Below are 13,206 nucleotides of genomic sequence, written 5' to 3'. Positions count from 1 at the left end.
ATGGTTGGGCCAACTGACCATAGTTGGTTGGCCAATGGTGATTTTGGCGATACTACAAATCATTATGCCAACAATTATTTGCAACGTAGGGCCAACAGAAGATTGTGTACAGTTGGCCAACCAACCAATGGATGACACAGTGTGCCAACCATGGAGGAGTTGGGCCAACGAAATTCAAAAAAAAAAAAAAAATGCCAACGAGAAATCACAGTTGGCCAACGGAATGCCAACATTGTGACAACAATATAGAACATCGTCTTTCGATGAGTTGCCGAAACAACGATGCACATACGTTGAGCCACTGTTTTGTTTTCGCTTTTTGGCATCGATGGTTGATGGATTGTCGAATTTGCCGTTAGCATTTTGATAGTAGCTTTGCCAACGATGCCTACAAACAGACAACGGTTGGCACACCGTTTGACAACGAAAATGTTACTTGGGAATTAAGTGTCCTAAAAATACATTCCATCTTCATCCTTAACTTTCTACTAAAACCGGAAGTGACAAATTCACTACTACTTCCGGTTTCAATATTCATCTACATAGAGCAAAAACTATAAGAAATAGCGAGAAGCTGTTTTTGGAGCCGATTTAGTATCTTAAGAATACATACTATATTTTTTCTTAATCCTCTATTCAAACCGGAAGTGGCAGAAATCAATCACTTCCGGTTTTAATGTTCATAGATAGCGAGAAGCGGTTTTCTGTAATCAATTAAGCATCTCAAGAATATACTCTATATCCACTCTAATCTCTCTACTAAAACCGGAAGTGGTAGAAATCTATTATCACTTCCGGTTTCAATATCAATTGATAAAATATCACGCCATGCACACGAAGCTCCTTCACGTGGTTTTCGCCACTTGTTTTTCTCTCTCATTGACCAAAGTAAAGCAGGTAGTAAACAGAGCGTCTAAACCCCGGACACAAATCAGTAAGCAACTTTAAAATTGTGTTAAAAGTTTGGTATAAGAATAACACTTTGAAGGACGGAATTATTGGAGATCGGAATTTATTACTGAAGTTAAAAGTATTTCTATGATCACACATGTCAAGCAGGGGCGTCATTTAGGAGGGCAGGAGAGGGCAATTGCCTCCCTCAAGAGTTTGAGGAACACATATACTTTAATCAATTGTATACTAATATACTAGTACAAAACATGAAAGTCTTATGTCGGTGGTGCTCTTGCCCGCCCCAAGCGAAGTCTGAAATGACGCCCCTGATGTCAAGAGAATCTTTGGATATTATCATAGACCATTCGAAGAAGGAATAGACACTATTTAGATTCTTATATCGTATTAGCATCATACAATTAATTGCTAGTCTCTTTTTTTTTTTTATTTATTAAGATTGAGATAATTTTCTTAACTACCAGGGAGGGGTGGGGCAGCGGAGGTTCAGTATTTGAGAGCTCACCTCTAGTGTGTGGCATCTCTGGTTCAAATCCAGCCCACGCCAAGAGGGCTTTGTGGTGAAGAAACATCGTATGCATGGATTCTCTCGGGGTTCTCACGTTTCCTGTCACTATTTCATTCCTTATCATCACCACCGCTTCCCTTACCCTCGGAGCACAATCGTGGGACGCTAAATAAAAGAAGTTGGTAACAGGCGACAGATTCAGCATTATATAAAAGTGTTCCAACACTATTAATCTTCCATTCTACCCGAACGAATGTACAAGTAAATTTAAAATTCTACTAGATTGTGAAGTTTATGCTGTAACAAGAAAATTGTTCTGCTAGTTCCTTAATTTACATCTAACGTAAACGCCAAAGTAAAATAAGACATTTCTAATACGTAGAGCAGATCCAATGGCGAAAGTCAAACGACAACTAGTCAATATTAATTCAGATGATATGAGTAAATCCCATGTGATTTTAAATGTTTTTGTTGTCTAGTAAATGACAGCAGCACACACACACACACACAAAAAGTACGGTATTCACTCAAGTGCAGATTAAGAAAATAGTCGGTTAGGCGCCATTGTTTAGAAAATTTAGAGGTAAATGCGTTAACTCATAAAGAAAGGATGATATTTAACGAACTTATTTATGTAGGCGGCCAACTTGTAACTCATACGTTAACCATGTATTTTATGTTGACAAGTGTAGAGTTACTAGTTTCAAACCATTACAACTGCTACACGACGGTTAAAATAAAGAGTGCAGTGCACACAAAAGAGGAATGTATTAGATATTACTTTTAGGTGGAGTATTTCTGCACAGTACACAAAAGCTGTATTTTATGTTTACAAGCATAGCGCTACCAGTGTGAAACCATTATAAGTGTAATAGGAACTGATATCACTGCAAAATCCACATTAAAGTACTTGTAAATACAACACACAAGCACTATCCTAACCTACTCTACTTTACTAACTTGATCTGCCTAATTGACCTAATTTACTCACTAAGCTACCCTATTCTACCCCACTAACCTATTTCATGCTTGTAGTTGAGTTGATTTTTAGTTTAACGCCCCTTTCAGCAGCGAAGCTATACGAGAAGGGGACCTACTGATTAACGTGGAATCCGACCACATGGTGACTTCAGGGACAGGTTGGCGCATTTGTCGTTTCACTAATAATTTTTATGGCATTTTAATTTGTATGTGTATTATTAATCTGTACGCAATTATTCGTACATGTGCCACGAAAATAAAAGTACAGAGTGCTTTTAGAGTGTTACGTATTTAGAGCAAGAATAATACTTTGAACGCGGCGCTCACATTCCTAATCTGTACATTCATTCATCTGTCCCTCTTTCATCATCATTTTTCGTTTCCACCAATTTTTAAATGACTACGCGATAAAACTTACTAATGACAGTTAGTGATATAGGTCACTGGAACGCAGGTCTGCGCCTAAAGATATTAAACTTACGAAAGAAGAAGAAGAAAGAAACTAAATATTTTGGTCTACAAGAATGTTCAATGGCTGTGAAAGAACGAAGTATTCTTGGAGTAATATGGAAAAACTTTGTGCAGTCGCTGACACCACGGAAAGCGAAAATGAAATGTGTTGGCACAGATCATTTCGGGAATAAATTCTTTGAGCTTCCTGCAGAACAAAGCCGAAGAAAGCGGGCTTCCAGGTGGTTTGAACCAGTAGATAAGGAGAAGTTTGACCAAGAAGTTCCTCCAGAATGGGAAGCTTGGCTCCGAGGACGCAGGAAAGACCCACCAGACGAAAGTGAAATCGTTAAAAACATAAAAATTATGAAGTTAACGCAAATGAGAGCGAAAGAGCTTGAAAAGAGGGATCCACCTTTACAACTTTCACACATCAATGACCGAGGCAGCAAGAAATCATTCCCTAAATATGATGAGTACGAAACCATGCCAGGGGTCAAACCAAATATTAAATAATTGGAATAGAAACACAGTCTTGTCAGTAACATGCATGGGTAGTTTTGAAATATAAATTTGAAATCTAGTGTGTGTATATCGTCTACAATGATACTTTTATGTAAAATCCTTCTAAATAGCATTTATTGAGATAATCTGTTTACTGGTGTTCAGATAGTGGTTCGTTCTTTTTCGGTACATACATTCGAATACTCGTGTGAAAATGTGATGCATTGTATTCCTTTTTTAGTTATGGCTGTTTACATTTATTTCTATTTTCTTTTTGTAATAGCAAGTGCTAAGACCAAAAAATTTCAACCTTTGGCTATTAGGTTGTAGCGATACACATGGAATTATTATAAATCAATATATAATTTGAGACGCATCATAATTGTTGTTTTGCTTGAACTACGCAGGAAATACCAAGACCTACAATGCGTGCTTTAAGCAACTCTACATTATAATGGATAGTTGATCTGTATATTTTTCATTATTTTTGAAACTATGCAGATTAACGAGCTGTTGGCTCAAAGAAAATTATATTAGTTTTCCTTTGGTACAAACCACTATGTAGTTTCAGAATAATACTTCGTTGCACAACCTTACAACATGGGTCAGTGGCGTATTTAGGGGGGGAGCTTCCGGGTTTAAGCCCTCCCCGAAATCTTACTATAGTAAAGTATATGAAATATATTGCAGAATTTTCACATTTTTAGGCAAAGCACCCCACCCCCGAAACAAAATCGTAAATACGCCACTGACATGGGTATACACAATGATAGTGGCTACAGAATTACTTGCTCGTTCATAAAAGTGTACTTTATGGCAGTGGCGGTTCTAGGCCAGGGCCGGAAGGGGCTGTCCCTCAGTTTTTTGAAGTGAAGATAAACTAATATTTTCAATTAATATTAATTCAATTAACATTCAACTAATATTAATATTTATTTTGCAAGAAGTTTAATGTTATCGATTCTTGAACATAAAAAGTATGTACTGTACGATGATAAGCTTCTTCTATAAACATGGGAGGGGGAAGGAGTTACAGTGTTAGAAAATGCATTTTGTCGAGTATAAACGGTTTGTAATTTCCTTGGTTATGTAACAGCGAGGGCGCCGATTTCTCTGTAAATTTGGGGGAAGGGCATTCAGATGCAGAAAACATATATAAGGATTTTAAGACATGTTGCATTCAAATTATGCCAAATATTGTATATTCATAAATACAATGCAGGCGGTCCCTCATGAGCTTTTTTTTTTGGGGGGGGGCAGGATCGGCACCCTTGTGTAACAGTATTTTTTTTTAATTTTTAAAACCTTTTAAAAGTCTTCACAATCAACAATGTTGTAACGAAGGGAAGACGACATCATAAAATTTAATTTATTGCTTATAGATAATTTCATTTCGTTTTTCGAAAATATACAAGTAACTTATACCGAAAACAACAGAGCGCTAATCCAATCAAGTCATTTAATCCAGTGTAAATTTGGCAGTTAACTGTAAGTTACCTATGCGCTGATGAGCCTCTATATAGCCTGATAGGGCGCCAGACTTCGATACAAAAATAATACTGTAGATGTAAAATAGACTTTCATTATGTTCCCTCCCTCATACTATTTCTTCCAGGGATAAAAAATCTAATATGTAAGGGAGATACGAAAGTAAGTGAGGAGGAATGGACAGCAGGACAACATATAATACGCAACATTGAGAGCTGTCCCACAGTTGATTTCCTCTAGAACCGCCACTGTTTTCTGTACTGATTATGGTTGTTTTACTTATGAGTGAATGTCCATAAAACAACAAACATTGTAGGCATGTAGCTGAAGTTTTTTTTTTCGATCCAAAAATAAATAATACCATTAATTCTGTGAACCACTTCTCATTTACATTCACAAACAAGACGGTTCGCTTTACCAATATTATTCATAAACATTTTATAGGCCTATTTTAAGTTTAATTATGGCTCATTATGTTTCTGTTCACTTTGTGTACTGCGCAACACTTGTAATTATAGGATTCGCCGTGCTACTTGAGTGAAGTTAGATAATGGTTAAATGTGATACGAAAAACAATGAAACTTATTTTAGCGTCTCATTGTTATGCCCTTAACCCTTTGGGGGCTTTTGGTACAGATCTGTACCATGGCGTCGAACTTCGGAATTTGCTTTATAAATCTCTAGTTAAGCTTTTCATACTGGGCTTTTTGCAATCATTCAAGCCGGGAAGCATCAAAGAATATGTTTCATGGGCATTTTGCAGTCACGCGTGCGATGCCTGGGGGCAGTGACGTCACAAACAAGGACGAAGGTAAAAAGAAAACAGCAAATTTTAGAGCTCTTTTAAAAAAAATCCTGACACATCGCTATTAATCCTAGGATCATTGTCCGTACCTCGTTGTGTTCGTAATGAAGGAATCTTTCCAATTATACGACTCAAATTTCCCCATTATGTAACAGAAGCGGGAATATCCCACCCAAAATGAAAGGGGATTTTCAGAAGTTTTTTTCTTTTTCGGGAATTCCTCCTCTCAGGTACATGATAGGGACATGTGAGTGGTACCGTTTAAAATCTAACATCATTCCGAACAAAACGAGGTACGAACTATGATCGTAGGGTACATAGAGATTTTTCAAAAAAAAAAAAAAAAATCTCAATTTTTCCGTCGTTACACAATTTTTAGTCAATGTATTTAGTAAAGTAGCTACAGTGTCATCCCTATTTGTCGTAGGATCATGATTCGCACCTCATTTTGTTTGTAATGATGCAACGTTTCCAATGGTACCACTACCGTTGTGCTGTCATGTATCAAGACAAATTTTCGAAAAAGGGAATTTAAAAAAAAATGTTTCCCGCTACCTTATACACTTTGGGCGGGAATTCCTCCACTCAGGTACACGAGAGGGACATGCAAGTGGTACGATTGGAAACGCTGCTTCATTACAAACAGAATTAGGTACAAACCGTAATCCTAGAATAAATAGTCTTGGTGCTAGAGCTGATTTATTAAATTTCCCTCCCCATTTTTGGGTAATAATTACTAATGTATTGTTATTCAACAAGCTCTAGCGTCAAGAGTGTTCATTGTAGGATCATGGTTCATACCTCATTTTGTTTGTAATGAAGCAACGTTTCAAACTGTACCACTCACTTGGCGCTAGCATGTACCTAGGAGAACAGATTCCCGAAAAAGTGTTTTTTTTTCCTGACTAAAATTATCTTTTTCCCTATTTGAGCGGGATTTTTCCACTTCTGGTACAAAATAGGGAAATTTGAGTGGTACAATTGGAAACATTGTTTCATTACAAACAGAATGAGGTACGAACTATGATCCTACGATAAAGGGTCTTGACACTAGAGGTTATTGAATAACAATAGATGAGTAGTTATTAGGAAAAAAATGGGTCGAGAAAAAAATTGTAAATGAATGTTAGCACCAAGACTATTTACCTTAGGATCCTGGTTTATACCTCGTTTGTTCGGAATGAAGCTTTATATATATATATATATATATATATATATATATATATATATATATATATATATATATATATATATATATATATATATATATATATATATATATATATATATATATATATATATATATTGGGTAACATTCGCATGTCTATCTACACATAGACCACTTGGACCTGATAAAATTAGTCCTCTCTTTCTCAACAAAACTGCTTCAGTTATTGCGGTTCCTCTATCTATTTTATTCAATAGATGCTTTAAGGAAGGGTATTATCCCACCAGTTGGAAACTAGCTCACGTGACCCCAATATATAAATCAGGACTTAAAGATTATGTATCCTCCTATAGGCCAATATCTCTTCTTTCTGTAATATCAATTATCTGCGAAAAAATAATAAAAGACAGGCTACTTAAATTCACCTCACCTTACATCCATAGTTCTCAGCACGGCTTTCTACCGAAAAGCTCAAGTCTCTCAAACTTAAGTACTCTTCTTTCCTGTGCAGTCAAATGTATGAATAACAATACTCAATTAGATCTCTCAAAGGCCTTTGATTCTGTCAGTCACATTCATCTTCTTCATAAACTCTCCAATAGATTTAATGTACATGGCAAATTTCTCTCTCTAATCACAAGCTACTTGAAGGACCGTAAATAGAGAGTTGTTCTTTCAGGGGCGACTTCTAACCCCCAACCCGTGATCTCAGGGGTGCCTCAGGGGAGTGTACTTGGGCCTCTGCTGTTTGTCCTGTATATGGATGATCTCTACACACACTTATCAGCTCAACCTAGTGGCCTTCTGCTTTTTGCTGACGATTGTAAGTTATACAGAGAAATATCGTGTCTCCATGACACAATTGCTCTACAGGAAGACATAAATTACCTTACAGGCTGGTGTGAAATGTGGCACTTGAAACTCAACAGTAAGAAATGTGACAGTATTACTATTACTTTGAAAAAGTCTCCTGTTCCCTCCATATACCATATCAACGATTCCCCTATCACACATTCTGCTAGTCATAACGATCTTGGTGTCATCTTTGATTCAAAACTCACCTTCTCTGACCACATCTCCTCAATACTAAAGAATTCAATGCGCATGTTGGGACTTCTTTATCGATTCACCGAACTACGCACTGTTTCTTCATTAGCAACTTTTTATAAGACTTTAATAGCGCCCAAGATCGAATACTGCTCTCCCATATGGGCCATGGCAGCACCTACACATCTCTCCAGACTTGATTCTGTTCTCAATTTCTTCATTGCTATAGTCCGTTTTCGTGTTCCTGCACTTCGAATATTATCTAAGAAGGAGCTCTTGCGACATCTTAATATTCAGACTCCAGAAGTACGCAGAATTATCTCTGACCTGAAATATCTACATAAAATAGTTAATGGAAGCTTAAGATCGGAAATATTACTTCAGGAACTATCCTTACGTGTCCCTTCCCGCATCACCCGGAATACCCACTTATTCCATCTTGTCCGTCCTAGGTTGGCTGTTATACAGAGGTCTCTTTTTTATAGAATACCAAACAGTTATAATCAAGTAACAACTGATGTGGACATTTTTTCGAGCTACCCAGTGTTTGAAAGAGCAATTAAACGAGCTTTGACGGAATAGTTTTACTTTTACGCTCTTTTTTCTATGTTGTTGTTATTGTTGCCTTGTTTTTTTCTTTCTTTTGTTAGCATGTCCCTGTGTAAAATGGTAAAGTTATGCTGTATCTGGGAATTTGTTCAATAAATAAATAAATATATAAATGTCCGTGTCATCTGCGGGGGAGGAGAAATTCGCGGGGAACGGGAACTTTAAAAATCCCTTTTCCCAATTTGGGCGGGAATTTTATTGACTTAGGTACATATTAGGGAAATATAACTGGTACAGTTGGAAACACTGCTTCATTCCGAAGAAAACGCGGTATGAACCATGATCCTACGATGTTCTAGTTTAGATGTTGGTGTATTTCTTCGCACCTATAGCCTTTATGTGTATACCCACATTTGCTAGTGGGCTCTTCCCCTGGATAGACTTTCGCGTATGCTCTCCAGCTTTGTCCTGCTCAGAACTGAATTACATTTCAAGCTAGTTTTTAATGTCTACCTAGTACATACAGATTGGTGTGTTCTTTTCCGCCCTTGTCTTTCTTTGCGCACATCCCACCACCACAAACGCTGATAAAAACAATAATTTCAATAGAGTGTTTGCTGAATGCTCGTTTTGCGCACGGGCAGAATAACTTTTATGTAAAAAATATCTGAAGGTTATATTATGTTTGAACTTCTTTCCCCGTTTATTTCACTATTGTCCACTTTAGAAAGGTAGCCAGAGATTATTTGGGGTGGTGGTGATTTCTTACTTGAGTTCACCTTTCATTCATGGATAACAATGAGCTGAAATCTTTATGGTGCTCAGGGTGGTCGCATGTGTACCGAAAAATGAAATGAAAGTTTTACGTCCCACGATTATGCCGGTTAGGCTAAAGGAGACGGTGATGATGAGAGGTGAGTGAAATTGTAGAATGAAGAAAATGGGAGGAAACGGGAGAACCCCGATAAAACCCACGAGCACGCTGTTTGTCCACCACAAAGTCCACACGGCGTGAGCTGGGATCGAACCAGGAACCCCAAGCACCGGAGGTGAATGGCATGTGTACCGAGCCACCCTCTTTAACCCCTAGCTACAGGCCTCGTTAGGTTGCGTTTTCATTCAAAATAAAATGATAAAATTCTTGCTGAAGTCAAGTGCTACCTGTGTTCAAAATTTCATTTTAAACGGTTGTCTTTTCTTCGTGAAAAGGTGACATGGAAAGTCGAAAACTGACCAGCTATGTCCCCTTTAGAAGCGAAAATTTTGAAAACATTTGGGACAAATATCCACTTATTTTTTACTGAAAAGTTGATATTCCGAGTTTAATTTCCCTAACTTGAGAGACTCGTCAGAAACTATTTTCTTCTTTGCGTATCAATTCGAACTCCCTTTGCCCCCATTCTCTTAGGATACCTACGTATTTTAACAAAAGCAATATGATAGAAAAAATACAGCTCGAGCAAAGTGCCAACTATTTTCAGTTTCATTTCAAATCGTTCAATTTTTCTTTTCTTTTCTTTTTTCCTTTTTTTTTTTCCTTCATCGTGATGATATAACAGGTAATATCGCTTTGATTTTAATTTCTCTAAATAAATTTGTAAGGATATCATACATCTGTACACAATTAGTGAACAGGCACCAAGAATAAAATTTTAGAAGATATTAGAACACTATTTCCTCGATAAGAGACGCATAACTACTTTATTTATTTGCGATTTATACTTATCTTAAGCGCAAAGAAACGAAAATACCATTGTATGTACTAGAGATGGCCAGAACCGGTTCCTTGTGGAACCGGTTTTCGGGCCTGAACGGATCCGGTTCCGGAACCGGTTTTTCGGATCCAGGCCTGGAACCGGTTCTTCGGATCCAGGTCTGGAACCGGTTCTTCGGATCCAGGTCTGGAACCGGTTCTGAAAATAGAACCGGTTCCTTGCGGAACCGGTTCCGCTGGAACCGAAACTTTGTTACCATCCCTACGCTAAACGCGAGCTGCTGGCAAGCTGTGAACAGAATGCTAGATGAAATGGTGGAAGCGACAGGAAGGCGCCAGGCGGCGGGAGCTTGTCTCATTTGGCTAAATAAAGTGGGTAACTGGCAAACTCATTCGCTAAACAGGCAAACTGACCAACTCATTTCGCTAAACACCCACTGGTGGACCAAATTTTTTTTCTGGGGGCACAAGCGGGTCTGGGCGGGAAAGGCACAAGTGCATGGTCCTCTTTGCATTATTTTTGAAGGCGAACATTGTGCTTCCTTTACGGGTCTTTGGGGGCTTTCAGATCCAGGTCTGGAACCGGTTCCTAAGATCCGGTTCTGGAACCGGATTTTCAGATCCAGATCTGGAACCGGTTCCTAAGATCCGGTTCTGGAACCGGGTTTTCAGATCCAGATCTGGAACCGGTTCTTAAGATCCGGTTCTGGAACCGGGTTTTCGGATCCAGGTCTGGAACCGGTTCCTAAGATCCGGTTCTGGAACCGGGTTTTCGGATCCAGGTCCGGAACCGGTTCCAGAACCGGTTCTGAAAACCGGATCTCCGAGAACCGGTTCTTCGCGGAACCGGTTCCGCCGGAACCGGAACTTTGTGGCCATCCCTAGTATGTACCCTACCTTAGCAATGTTTATTTATAACGAATATGGCTGAGCTCAATGAAATTCAGAGCAGACGACTTTACCAGCAAATGATTTCCTCTTCCTACCAATATTCTCGGCAGGCGGAAAAATTAATGTTTAATTTATCTTCTGTGCTTTCCTTAATCATTAAATTTGGAGGCCACTAATCGACAATAATGTGGAAAAGGATAGACAATAATGCACTCTGAGTGGCCACGTTCATTTGATATTTATACGATAATGATAAGCAAGAGCAGTACATTTTTTTTTTCTTGTAAAGTTGTTTTAATATAGCTGTAGATTAAACCTGCAGCACAACACGTGTAAAAGATATTATTAGAATAAACTCTTGGGACCTTAACTGATTACAGGAAACAGCTTCACGCCATCTATTATCGTTTTTAATTTATAGTGATTAATATTAAAACCGGAAATGGTTGATTTCTACCACTTGCAGTGAACGAATAGACAGGGTAAATATAAAAGTTTTTGGTAAACTAAAACTCTTAATAATGAGAGAAAAACAAGAATTTCGAAAGTCGCCCAAGACCTATATAGCTTATTTAAAGGTAGCTGTTTTGACTGGTCGGGCTTAAGAGTCTTCATCCCGGCGAAATTAAAATACCGCTAATTTTACAGTAATCATGTGATATCTTCAAATAGATAAAAGATAATTGAAATATGGAACAAGAGCGCCTTAGATAATATTATTTTACGTGAGGTACCGTTATCACAAGTCACCTAGCGGCTTTCCGTTTTCAGCTGTTTAGAAACGCGAAAATAAATGCCGAATTTCAAAATGGCTCGAAATCGAAAGCAGATAAGTGAGTCGTGATAACGATTTCTTATGTAAAATAATATTGTCTAGGGCGCTCTTGTTCCACATTTCGATTATCATTTATCTATTTGAAGATATCACATAATTACTGTAAAATTAGCGGTATTTTAATTTCGCCGGGATGAAGACTCTTAAGGAAAACCTCAGTGAGGATAACTGGGCCACGGATTCGTACTCGGGACTTTCCAATTGTAAAACGGCAACTCTACGCATCTTTCTACGTCTGTATAGTAGATAAAGCAGTCTAGTGCCCTAAAAACGCACTGGTACGGCAATAAATAAACAACTCACGAAACAGAAAGGAATAATTTCAGAATGAAATTCGTTATTTTCAAATTAGCGAATAAAGACATTATTATATGATAGGATACAACTTCTTTGAAATGGTTGCAAACACAGACATTGACTTTTGAAAATATTAGCTTTTGGAAGAACTACATCTCATGCAAATGGTAAGAAAAAACTCACGCTTGGATAAACTTCCAATTTGTGGACAATGAAACCAATGAACTATTGAAAAACAATGTTCGTTCATGAGACAACGAGGAATATGATCTCAAATTTCATCTCGCACTCTGAGATAGTTCTTCTAGTGATCTCATAGACAAAAATGTTTAAAAAATACACCGCGTTTTTTAAATTAGTAAAAAAAAATTATGCAATTTTAAGCACTTTACTATTGACATGCGCGGTAGTTCTTTTGCTGCCAAAATGTCACAAAATGGCGGAACTTCAGATTTTTCAGCCCATGAAGGGGTATAGCCAGACGGCAGACATTTAACCCTTTTAGGATTCCCACTTTTTGAGGTAAATTTTACACTTTCACTCAAACAGCTACTGCTTGCTTACTATTTATCGTAGAATAATGGTTCATACCTCGTTTTTTTTTTTTTTTTTTTTTTTCAGGATAGAGCATGCTTTCCAACGGTGCCACTCGCTTGTCGGTATTATATACCAGAAACGGGAAAATCGCGAAAAACTGGGAGATTTTTTGAAGAAAACAATTCACAATTTTTGCACCCCTCTGGCCTGGGCCAAGGTTCACGTAGGGATGTTTTTATTTATATAAAAAAAACGTTGTTATATGTATATATAATACGTGTGCAAAATTTCAATCTTGTATCTTGAAAACTGAGGTCGAGAGAAATTTTTGAGTTTGAAGATGACCCATTTTTTCATATATATATATATATATATATATATATATATATATATATATATATATATATATATATATATAGGAATGTAATGGGGGTATACGTGAGTATGTCGCGTATACTCACCTCAAATTTATGAGAGAACGAGCATGTAGGGGAAAGTACATGCTATAGTTTGGAAAACG

At 37.6% G+C, this 13,206-nt stretch overlaps 2 protein-coding genes across 4 annotated transcripts in view; one reads left to right on the top strand and one right to left on the bottom strand.

The window, feature by feature from the left end:
- stumps (DBB domain-containing protein stumps) overlaps positions 1-13,206 on the bottom strand; it is a 197,867-nt gene that overhangs the window by 162,083 nt on the left and 22,578 nt on the right. The window lies entirely within an intron of this gene.
- Positions 2,807-3,737, top strand: LOC145662220 (NADH dehydrogenase [ubiquinone] 1 alpha subcomplex assembly factor 2-like). The gene has a single exon (XM_081727554.1). The coding sequence runs from the start codon at positions 2,822-2,824 to the stop codon at positions 3,365-3,367; it is 546 nt and encodes a 181-aa protein (XP_081583680.1). The 5' UTR covers positions 2,807-2,821; the 3' UTR covers positions 3,368-3,737.

This window comes from Thermobia domestica, chromosome 10 (assembly GCF_964235325.1).
Source record: "Thermobia domestica chromosome 10, izTheDome1.hap1.1, whole genome shotgun sequence".
NCBI lineage: Eukaryota > Metazoa > Arthropoda > Insecta > Zygentoma > Lepismatidae > Thermobia > Thermobia domestica.
Note: the sequence above shows the minus strand (reverse complement) of the source record. Positions and strands in the feature narration are given on the sequence as shown.